Source organism: Ostrea edulis, chromosome 7 (genome assembly GCF_947568905.1).
Source record: "Ostrea edulis chromosome 7, xbOstEdul1.1, whole genome shotgun sequence".
NCBI lineage: Eukaryota > Metazoa > Mollusca > Bivalvia > Ostreida > Ostreidae > Ostrea > Ostrea edulis.
Window position 1 is genome coordinate 41,848,612 of NC_079170.1, and position 12,602 is coordinate 41,861,213.

At 35.1% G+C, this 12,602-nt stretch overlaps 1 protein-coding gene across 1 annotated transcript; it reads right to left on the reverse strand.

The window, feature by feature from the left end:
• Positions 1-2,679: 2,679 nt before the first annotated feature.
• LOC125656941 (uncharacterized) lies at positions 2,680-8,998 on the reverse strand. The gene is made up of 2 exons (XM_048887558.2): positions 8,590-8,998; positions 2,680-6,800 (listed from the first exon to the last, which is right to left on the reverse strand). The coding sequence occupies exons 1-2, from the start codon at positions 8,834-8,836 to the stop codon at positions 6,328-6,330; spliced, it is 720 nt and encodes a 239-aa protein (XP_048743515.2). The 5' UTR covers positions 8,837-8,998; the 3' UTR covers positions 2,680-6,327.
• Between the last annotated feature and the right edge of the window lie 3,604 nt (positions 8,999-12,602).

The following is a 12,602-nucleotide window of genomic DNA, read 5'->3' on the forward strand; positions in this document are numbered from 1 at the left end:
TGAATGTTACAGGTTCAATGATATGACCTTGAAAACGGATGTCCCGTGTCACAGTACATGTAGGTGTGACACGCTAAAGAATCCTCACTGCTCAATGGCGGCAAGCGCCGAGGAAGCCCTTGACTGGTCTTGATAACGTCTCCATATGAGCAAAACATTCTCAAGAGGGACGTTAAGCAAGATACAATCAATCAATCCTATTCTCATAGAATGGTATGCTTATCATGGTTTATCAAATGCAATGAGTAATAATGTTCATATATATCAAAAAGATAATAATGCAAAAGTTTTATGAAAAAAGTGAAAAGTATATATAATTTGGAGGATTTTTATGCTATGCCCCCTGATATAAGTACTATGACACCAATATATTTAGCTCCATGATAGTTGTCGATGAAAAATGTAAAATGTTTTATTGTGGCCACATTGGTAAAACTGAATGATATATCAATCCACACATAGATTCCCATGATTAGGCATTGTATACTTATGTCACTACAAAGAACCTCATAAGTGGCGTTACAAAGGACAATACTAGGAAAGAGGAAGCCGGAAGTCCTCGAACAGCATGGCGGAGAAACTATAACATTTGAAATGAATAAGTCTGGACTCAGCTGGAGTGAGATGCAATGCATGACCAACTGTAGCGGTAGATGGTGACCACCTCCTGTCTCACACTGCATGAATAAAGCCAAAATGCTGATCTAATGCTAGCAAGGCTTATACTGACTGATATCAATGTTGACCATGGTTGAAGTGTTGTGTGTGTTAAGGCAAAGAAGCTGTACAACATCTAGATTAACCAAAAAACTTGAATGTAGAATCAAATTATCCGAAGATCCTTTAAAAATTATTTTCAAGATAAGAGAATAATTGTGTAATGTTATGGATATGTTGATTTAACTATGACCAGTAGAGATAGCTCAATGGTTAGAACGTTTGCTTCGTGACCAGGTGACCGTACGTTATAGTTCTACTTGTCCATTCGATGTCCAAATAGAATAGAAATAACATTTGGTAGTGACAAGTACGTTGCAAACGCTCCGCATTTAGAAGTGGCAGTCGGGGAGTTTGGGGGAAAAACTCTTAAAAATCGAGGTCAGTGCAGGTGTTAGCACGATAAAGGACTATGTGCCAACAACATTTAACCTTGTGGTTGTACTTTGTTCACTTATAGCTGGCGATTTCGAAATGACTGAAAAATTATCAATTGCCTACCACATGTTGATGTGAGTGACATTTGAATTCCCATATGCTTGTACTGACGTGAGTATAAAAAGCACGTGCACATGTACGTTATATTATTTACTATCAATAGTTGTTCACATATATAATCATCAATACGTTTAAAATGTTACAGCCAATGATAGCTAGAACTGAAACTTGTTGCTGAATAAGAAGCCAATTTTCCGTTTCAGAAAATCATCATAGCGTCTGGAATGAAACCAATATACCGTTTCCGATCTGATTGTCATTCATTTGAATCTTGATCACGTCGGTCCTTCCTCACATCCCCTGGGTGACTGCCCTTGGATTTTACTTGTACTACTGACATCGAGGCTGGGTATTAGATTAGAGCTAGTCTGTTGGAATTTCCATGGGCACGGATCGTGCTCCTTTGGTAGCTGACTTGTTATCATATTCTTATGAAGCAGAATTTATTCCAAAGCTTATACAAGAGAAGGAAAAAAAAATATCTTGCTCTGGCCTTCAACTTGACATTTAAAGATATCGACGACCTTTTATCTAATAACAATAATCATTTTCATTCATACAACTGTATGTCGATTCGATATATCCCCGTGAACCCGAGATAAAAGACAGCACGGACCCTTCCCTTTGTGCTTAGATATTTTATTGAAATGGTTGATTGATTGATTGAGATTTTACGCCGTTTTGGCAATATTTCAGCCATTTTACGGCGGTTATTGAAATAGATATTAACGGCAAACTAACAGCTCAACTTTGTGACAAACGTTATGATATCAGCTTCTTCGTCGCGAACTTCCCATATTCCATTTTCACTTGCCTATGGTGTTCATACTGATATGATATGCAAGAGTTTGTTCTGTATATAATCAGTTTTTAAATCGAGGCAGGCTATTGACAAACAAGTTTATGTTATATGAGTTTCAAAAGCCTCGTTTAAAGTAAGCATTTCGCACATTCTATGATCGTTATAACGATATAGTTTGCCAATACAATCTATCATTGGGTCAAATGCTGTTTGACGTGTTTCATACCGCTTAAGCCACTCTTGCCACACTGATTTTGACTACGGATAACTCCGTTTACCTGATCAAGAAATAAGGCTCACGGCCGGTATGACCGGACAACAGGGGATACTTACTCCTCCTAGATAGCTGATCTCACCTCTGGTATATCCAATGGTCTTTGTTTGCCAAACTCCTTTATTTTGTATTTCTTATTATGGGATTGATCACTGTTCGTTATCTTCACATTTCATAATTCTTAATATCTATTCCAATACTTATTACATTTATCGATTGATCAATTTTATAACAGTTATACTTAGTGCAATATTTTTACACTTTATTACTATACTTAATATTCATTTATTTCCATTTAGCCGGGCTTTGCTATATGTAAAAGCAAAATACTGGCTGTAGGCACATCCTCAATCGTAATCTAAATAGCACTACAAAGAAAATATATAGCAACAAAAAAAGATATCTTTACTTGGAATTTCTAAATATAATATCGACAATCTAGTCTCACATGTAGAAGCAATGACCAGTGAACAATTCGAATTGCAGTAGACATCCTTCTATTCAAATTGAATTCCGGCTTATTGTGTAATTGACACGTGGCTGACTTGATTTGATCCTAATTATTTTACTGTATAAATATACAAAGGAATAGGTTACTAGTTTTAGCAACTTAGAAAACCTTTTCTCCAGTGGCTGGTATCAGTGAAAGTGTTGGTATTGCTATTGTAAATGATTTTGTGTCCCATAATCCCGGTTTTGACCCCATCGCCTGAGAAAATATCGTGGAAAATCACACTGTAGATATCTTGGCGCTTTTCAGATCATATTGCAGACAATGTCATATTATAATGCTAGATGGTATTTATATATACATGTACATTCAAAAGAGGTCCCCGTACAAATTCTAGCAACTCTCATATTACAAGGGCTGTTCGATATGCCATGTGTATTGTACGATATCTCGAAAGCATTCAACTCAAATAGTGAAATGAACATTACATCCTTTCAAAGTATTCTCCGCGGTTTGAATTACATAATTTCAATCTCTGAAACCATTTTTGAAATGAGTCACGGTATGCTGATTTAGGTAGACCTCTGAGGCACTGACTGATGGCTAAGTCAAGGGCTTGTTGGGACTTGTAACGACAACCAGATAAGAAACGTTCTAAATTTTGGAAAAAAGTCTCATGGGGCTAGATTTGGAGAGTATGGTGAGTGTGGCAAGACGGTAACCTTCTCGCGACTTCGAAGATTTCTTCACAAGCTCAGATGTATGTGATGGAGCATTATCATGAAAAAGACGAACATGCCTAAATCCTGACACAGGGCGTCGTTTATGATAATATTTCTTGAGCTTCTCGGAAATACCGACCTGTAACACTTTTGCCCTTTGGCACCGGGATTGGTACGGCTATACCATGACATGAGAAAAATATGCAATAAAGAACTTTCTTTGTGCTTATGGTTCTGTGGTCAATTACAGGCCTCCTATCGTATTGAGTTAACTATATCATGTTTCCAATCTTTCTTACTGGTTCCAAATAGTGAACACGTGTTTCGCCACCAGTAACAATGTTTGCAAATTGTCTTTGATTGAATTTGGAAAACATTTTGAGCAATTGCTTAGCGGTTTGTACTCGTACCCGTTTTTGGTCATCTGTCAATATATGCGGTATCCATCTGGCAGAGAAATCTCTCGTAATTTCAAAACACGTTTCAAAATGAAATGCATCCGCGATAGCGATATGCCAACAGCTTTGGCAATATCACGAATCGTGTATCTGCCATTGCTTTCAATTATTTACCTGACATTTGAGACATTGTCTTGCCTGTTACAGTCACAGATCGGCCAGATTTTACTACATCTTTGATATCTCTGTGACAGTCAGAAATTCCTTCTCCACAAACTGTCTCATAGGATATCTTATCAGACCCATAAACTTTCCCCAATTCAGCAAAAATCTACATTACCGAATGACCGAGTTTTGTGCGAACTTTTTTTTTTTTTTTTTTTTTTTTTTTTTTTTTTTTACATAAGCTCTAATTTCTTCAATATTCTCAACTCGTTTCACAACAATTTTTACAACGGTGGTCAACGACTGGCTCTATTGAAATGACTATAAGTTTTAAAATATGTAGAGTTGAAGGCTCGTGTTTATACCGTAGGAAAGGTATTGCATATGGCTATTGAAAAGTATCATCATCCACGAAATCGTGCAAAGCGTTAGCGCGCTGTGGTACAATACACATTACAAATCGATCAGCCCTCGTATGTAAACAAATGTCGCCCTTTGATGAAACCTTTTCATAAGAACAACAAACGGCTAGATTGAAATGTCTTCGGATTATACTTAACGAATGGTCAAATAACAAAATGATTTAAGACTGTGAGTTTTGGGTTTTGCACGAGGCTTTAAAGGATGTTTGAAGGTATATTTGAACAAAACTATTGTGGGGAAATAAATATGTTAGAATTTACTTCATATCAAAATGTTGAGACAATGATTCAAGAATACAGCGATATAAGGCCTCAATTCTGTACCATTTCTATGTACATATTATTCTCTCAACAAATTCAAGTCGTAAATATAGATAAGTTGTGATTGCTCCTTTGCCAAACGCTAGTATTTAGAATCACGGGTCTTTCGGATATGACCTTGAAATGGAGGCCTCGTTTTGCGACAGGCATTGGCACGTTTAAAAGAGCCCTCGCTGCTACAGCCATGCGCACTGAGCATAAGTCTTAATTTGTGGTACTTCACCTAGATGACTTCTCAAAATTGGTGAACATACGATGCTGCCACGCATGATCATTCTACGTGTATATATGTGCACCATACACGATATACGGCAGATCAAGGTAATGCCAAACAGATGCGTAAAATGTTTTCTCAAATTCTTTGTTTTTAAATGCGTTAATACTTTGTTCTACGGAACAAGTCTCTTGCTGTGCATGGGGTGAGAGAAATCTATCCCTATCAGGTTTTTTTGGTGCACATAGTTTCAATTATAGGGTATCGGAACCCAGTTAGAAGAGGGTGAAAATGAACTTTCGTGTTAAGAATGTGCCCTGTGTAAAACATATCGATAGGGAGTTTACAACAATTAATAATAATTTTCATAAAGCTGATCTATTTGTTACTTAATCTCAACAACATATATTTTGATTAATATTTTTGTGTATACCACAATGTCCTTAAAACACATGCATGTGAGTCAACAGTAATTCTAAAAATGGTACATATTAAGATCTCTTTAAGGGAAATGTATAATCAAATTTTGAAGAAAACAATACCAAGGAAATGATACAGAAATTGATATATATCAATATTAAAAAAAAAGGCAAAGTAGTATATAGGATATTTGGATATTTTTGAAAATTTGATTGAGAAAAAAATGATACATCCGGCAAAGGACATCATCATATTTAATCTTTATTCGTACGATATGATATTGACCCTCATTATACTTTAAGATAAAAGTCTGCTTATGCATGTGTCCAACTTTCAGATCTATACTAGCTACACAACAAATGTGCATGTACGTATGTACGTGTTGCTTTATAATAGACAAGTAAATCTCTCAAAGATGAAATAAATGCATTCAAGATTTAGACTCCCAGATCTCCAATATATTATATGTCCCCCCATATTTTTACAGAATATGCCAAATACCTGTCATGAATTATATTAGGTTGTTCAGAACATCATTGAATATTAGTATTATGGAAATTTCATTCATCAAATTAATAAATTTAAGAAGAATTCTAAAAACACGTGCGATATTCATGTTGTTTCTGATCGCCATTCTTCGGTTGCTGATCAGGTAATATTCTCATATAATTCATAAACTAAGGATGATTTTCTTCTCTCTAAACCTCATCGATAACATTGTTACACGTACCTTGATAATTCTGTATCGGTTGGATTTGATTTGCCATTCGATTTAAATTTTGTTTTTATGTTTTGAACAGTGAAACAGCAGATTTTATTACTTGTGTTTTGTGCTTCTGTGTGTCCATCACAATGTGTATAAAGATGTATTTATTTCTATTGTAATATTGACGGATGAAATAAAAAAAAATCGTTGATATTTGCTATAGATAGATACGCCATTCAATATCAAGGGCATACGTTCCCAGTCCGATATATTTAACATCTAACGCAGAATCAGGGTCCGACCAAGAAAGGATCTCATTCGACCTTAATTCACTTCCGCGACCTATCCTGATGACATCATTATCCCACGTGACCCAGAAAGTGACGTAATTTTCACAATCAATGGCGTCATGTCCACCAGCTTCATGATCTCCGTTCTTCCTCACATATGTCCATGTATTATTGGATCCGCCGATAACAATTTCATAAGAAGCTATGGGGTTAGAAGAATCCATCTCTATCTTGGATAAACCTATATGTGCGTCCCCGCAACCCTTGACATCCACAATCAGGAAAGTTCTATCGCTTCCGGTGATACCGTAACTTGTTAAGCTGTAGTACGGATGGAGGTAGTTGGCGGGGGTTGCAATACTGAGAACAGAGGATTTGTTGAATTCAGGCACTTGACTTCCTTAAAAAAATCAAACAATAAACATTATCATAGTTGTATTCCGGTTTGGAATAAATAAGGATATATTGAGATGTAATTTTGAACCGTTTTTATTATCATTAGATCTGTTGATTTCTTGTTCGCTTGATCTGATGTGGAATTCGGGGGATTTTCAAGCGCAGATGTTTTCTTCCTCCAACAAAATATAATTCTCTCCAACTATTGTATACATATGCATTGATATAATATTACGACTTACTTCGGGTTTGGAACGGTAAAGTTGTGGTCACTTATCAATCTCTCACCAGAGGGCGTTACGCTACGCTCCACGATTGCGTAGCGCGCCCTCTGGTGAGAGAATGGGTCACTAATTGGAGCTGTATTGTCACAATTAAATGGTGTTCATGCCCGATGTTTCAGAAGACGTGTTTGAAATACATCTAAAGTATGACGACTGACTAATCTAATTCAAATTTGATCTTCCATCTGCTCCTCGGTTTTCGATACGTAGTGACGTATCAAACACTGGGGAGCAAATGAAAGATCTAATATTGATCATATTGGATGACTGCATGACCGCCTTTATTTGTTAATGTTGATCACACTACATTACTTCATAGTGCTGACTCAGTCTTAATTTTTAAACTTAGAAATAACTACCAATACTTTTTAATTAGATTCGTTAATCAAGAAATACAAAAAAAAAAAAAAAAAAAAAATAGAAATAAATAAATAAATAAAAAAACGTAAAAAAACACACACCCCCCCCAAAAAAAAAACCCCCAACAAACAACAACAACAAAAACCAAAAAACAAAAAAACAAAAAAACAAAAAAAACCCCAACATTTAACAGAATTTGTTCACTTTAAGAAATGTGGAAGCATATTGTATATATTCCTCAGATTTGTGTAAGTGATGGCTTTTTAGTGATACTCTCGTTACAGGTAGCTGCCAGCCTTCATTCCTTCAGCAATGTTAATGTTTTATCACAACTACCATGACATGAGATGTCTCGTGTAATATGATACGCCAATAAGATCCCCGATAACAAAAAAAAAGTGTCTTTAAGTCATATCTATTACGAAAAGAATGTTACAAACAGTGATCGATCTCGCAATTCCTATGAATTAATAAAAAAAAAAAAAAGAGTTGGGCAAACACGGACCCTTGTACACACCAGAGGTGGGATCTGTTGCTTAGGAGGAGTAAGCATCCCTGTCAGCCAGTCGCACCCGCCGTGATCACTATACCTCGACCAAGGAAAGGGAGTAATCCGTAGTCAAAATTTGTATGTAATAACCATACGTCTAGTTAAAAATCCAAATTCTAAGATATATCTTTTTCTTATGAGAAATAAGTATTGTCATAATTTTATATGAACATGAACAATCATAACAATTTAGTGTAATATTTTGACTAAAACGGAATAGGGTTTCAACATGTTTGTCCTATCCATTCATGTGCACAAGTCAATATACCCCAAGTACATCGACCAAAATAATTGTCTCTGGATTGTCAAAAAAGCGTGTAGTTTAATAAAACACCCTATCTGCCGCTTTCTTAAATTTATATCATAGAATTGAATCTTAGCAGCGAATTTTAAAAAAAAATAAAATTGAATTAAAAAAAAAACACCATTCACTGATTAAAACGACTAAATATATGTATATGTTATATTTTGTTTTTCACTGAGACCAGTCCGATTAGTTGTACTTAATTAATTTCAAAACTAAGTTTCAATTTTCTGACCTTATAATGAAGAATGAGCATTTGATACGTATATCTTATAATGGAGGCTGAACATCATACCTGTGTAATACAATTTCCATCCTGTACAACACAACTCCCCGTTAATAAGACACGATTCTTGATGGTTGTGATACAGAAACTGGCGACAGTTATCATTTCCCAAGCACTGTCTTGCACATTGAAGAGACGATTGAGAGCTTGTTAAGGCTGCGCTGTCGGGAAAACAAATTTCGTCACAAATGTATTCCGAAAACCGCACACAACTAGCAGTTTTTACAACCATAAAAAGAATTACCATCGACTTCATGTTCTAGGTCTGCATGCTGCGCTTTGATATGCGACTCTCTTTAAATCATCCCTTTCCACATTGACGAAATGAAACTCTACGGAGATAAATTTTCTTTTGTATCGAGTACAAAATTATTGACACTCGTGTATGGGAGATAACAGTTGATATGCTTTTAACATTAATCCCATCCACTTTTCAGAAGTTAATGAAATGTAATTCAATACATACCAATAGTTATACGAGGGTATTTAAACACGTCTAATAAGTAAAAATCAATGTATAATATTGGAACAAATTGCAGAAAATAGTTGTTCTTGTCCGCTATCTGATCAGTCTCGATCTCAACAACTCGTTATTTTTACGTTTTAATGTAGAGATTGATTTATTTCCATAATTTTCGTCTGTTTTCTCACGATTGGCGAAAGTTGATAGCTAATGTTGGCAACATTTATTTTTATTATTTCAATACACCTGTCATCAGAGGAATCCTTTAAAGTGCCAATATAAAGTTAAATCAATTTTGTTCTGTAAAGAAAGATGCATTACTGCCTATGTATCTCGTAAAAGAATATTATAGATTGCTGAAGTTCATTATGGGTTTACGCTACTGATAAGAGTTCATTGCAAATATATTGTAGATGAGAGGAAAACTTCTATATGCTTTCCTTTTCTTCCACGAACAATAAGAACTATGTTTAGAGTCGATGTTTGTGTATTTAAGGAGTACATTAGCTGAACAGAATTTGCAACTGTAACTAAAAATACATATTATAAGTGCCAGGGTTCGTTTCTAAAAATGAAATGGGAATTTATAGAATTCGTAAGATAGGGATTTAGAACTCATTTCATAGAAGCAAAATACGAAACAAAGGATTCAATATATTGACAATGGATGCGAAAATTTTTGATTCAAATATACCCAAATAAACATATCATGCATGAATTGCAAGTAAATTAAATCTAGGGATGCTCATATAAGATCAAGGGCTGAATGGGCTGGTGAAAGTGAAATAAATACATCTCCTATATCTTGATATCAGGGCGTAAACATACAACACATAATATATTAAACACGATTATAATTAATAACAAAGATCAGCAAATTTCTCAAGCCTCATATTACAGTGTATCTCGCGGCCCAAGGCACTTCGGTAAATTGCATACACTGTATTAAATCACGTATATCATATTGATTACCATAGATACCTCTTAAATCCTAACATAAAACATACACGGCATGTCTTTGGTAACAATGTTTCTTACTATATGTAACAAAAGAAAATAGGAAAATTTATTGATGCAAGCATCAAGGTCGGCCGCAACTACTTGGCAAGTATAAAAACTATGCAAGGTGTAAGTGGCCATTGTAATAAATATCTACATCTTTTAGATAGATATATGGCAAGTACTGGGAAGGAGCAGTGGGCAGTGCTACCTGTAGTATGAAAACTGCATTCAATGTTAAAATATGCGCATTTCATGTAGTTGGGTGGTCTTTTATTGTTTAACGTCCCGATCGCGAATTTTTCATATGAAGACGCCACCACTGCCGATGAACGCCTGCAAAATGTAGGCCTATACTTGGCCCATATAGTCTTTTCTTACGATAAAAAGGGTACTGAGGACCTATTCAAACCTGGATACCCACGTGATTAGGTTCATATAGAAGTGAACAAAGTTGGTTTGATTCAAATTGATTGTCAATCAATTTCCATCAAACTTATTTCGATTGGTATACTCTGAAAATTACACAAGAACAGACAGGCGCCTTACTATTCGAAGCCCTTTTCAGGCTAGTTATAGGGGTGCACCTGAGAGTCTTCAAATGAAACGCATGCATATCGTGTTTTCTATATTTCTCTGTAACTGCACCTACAGACTTGAGGGATGAAGGTGGGCTGGCCATTGTCGGTAGTTGATTGCGTTTATATAATGTCATTCAAGAGTAATCATGTATCATTCAGGGTATCTGATTCAAGAAATGATAAAGAAATTGAACAAACAAGTGTTGGTGCTTTTTTCAAAATTATTTGAGAGTTGGGGTGAACTTCATAAAAAGTTTGAAATATGCATCTCGGTTTGACCAAGATCCAGTAATTAAGGGAGACTGGCATTTAAAAAAAAACAACTATCACTTAACTCGAGTAGAAGGTTTATGTTTTTTGAATGGGAACAGCACTATTTGCCGAACAATTACAAAGTATATGTGTGACTGTTTTTAGATACATATCTCATCTTAGGCAATGTCTATTAGTCTAGATTCTATTTTTGCTGTGTTATACAGAGTAAGATTACAATGACAGAACAAAATACAGCAAAAAGATAGGTGTAGCTCAACTTCAGTTTAAAAAGGTGCGTTGATTGATTATGATCAAAAGTTATTTATGGAGTAATCACCCAGTTCCTGATAATAATTTTATTACAACACTAAAAGTGTATTTATCTAACGATTTGTATTTTTCCTGATAGAAAGATAGGATTTTGATTCTAGGGTGGACGTTAAACATAAAAAAAAATCTTGGAACGCCCTAAGGTACAGTGTATGAATATAGAGAAAAAAATACCAAACTAAACCGTAAAACAAAGAAAACGAAAGTACTACATATACAAACTCTGATTCTAAAGAGCGAAATTGTCGCTTTCTATGCGAAAATAAATAGTACAAGTTAACAGATCCCGAACACCGAGCATTATTATTATTCATTAAAATTCGTGATTAGATGCATGTAAAAAAAAAAAAAAAAACCAAACCAAACAACACATAATTCAATTCAATATAACATTCAGATGATAATGATAGTTTTGGATATATATGCATATGATTAAGTTTATTATTTCATAGTTTAAGCCCGCAGTAAATCACAGTCGTTTTTCTAAAATCGTAACATATAATCACCCAACCCCTTCAGTGTAAAAATAAGCTGATGCAGTATTCCAAAAGAAAAGTAATAAATCTCCTGTAATGGCGAATTACCACTCAAATTCTCTGAAATGTGTTGCAAATTGTTGATTAATTTGAACATGCATTGAGCATTACGTTTTGCAGACATTAAATCAAAATACACTAAAGAGATATTTAAATACAACTTAGAACATTATCGACCCATTGGTCTCAATAACTGTAACTATACAATCAGTTTTATATTTAGTAAGGTGAGGACAAAGAGATATATACATTTATAATTATAGACAAAACAAGACAGACAGATAGATACATACACAACGGAAGATGCATGTACATGTGCATTGGTGCACTCATATTGAGGGATGGTCGTGTAAAGTGTTAAAAGAACCGATAATACGTTTTGATGCTGTTGATTTGGGAAACGTTTTTGTGATTTCAAATCTTTTTAGAATCTACAATATGTATCTTTAAGACATACCCCTCATTCCGGATCCACATCCCATCCTCGCAATGTCAGGGGTCCTGAATCCACCCGTGTTTGTGGGACACGGACACAAGTGGACTCGGGACCCTAGCATTGTGAGGATGTCCTCACCTTTATTCAAAATATCATCAAAGTATCCCACTATTGTTTGAAATTCCATCAAAATACACGGGATGAATATAACCGCCGTGGATATTTTCAGAATGGGCGTGCCTTTGATTTGCTTATTATGGGAAACATACTCTTATTCAGTTTCATTCAAAAGACTTCATCCATTGTGTTACTTCTTAATGGGATTCCCACCGCGTTTTACATTTCGTATTTATTCAGAATGATCTATGAACGACATTTCTCATTAAGTATATTGCTTTTTCTCTCCAAAAAGGAAGATCGCT

Excerpts from the sequence above, each read along its gene's own strand:
- LOC125656941 (XM_048887558.2), bottom strand. The coding sequence starts at position 8,836 with ATGAAGTCGATGGTAATTCTTTTTATGGTTGTAAAAACTGCTAGTTGT. Across the intron at positions 6,801-8,589 it reads ATGGAAATTGTATTACACAG|GAAGTCAAGTGCCTGAATTC; the intron begins GTATGATGTTCA and ends GATTTTTTTAAG.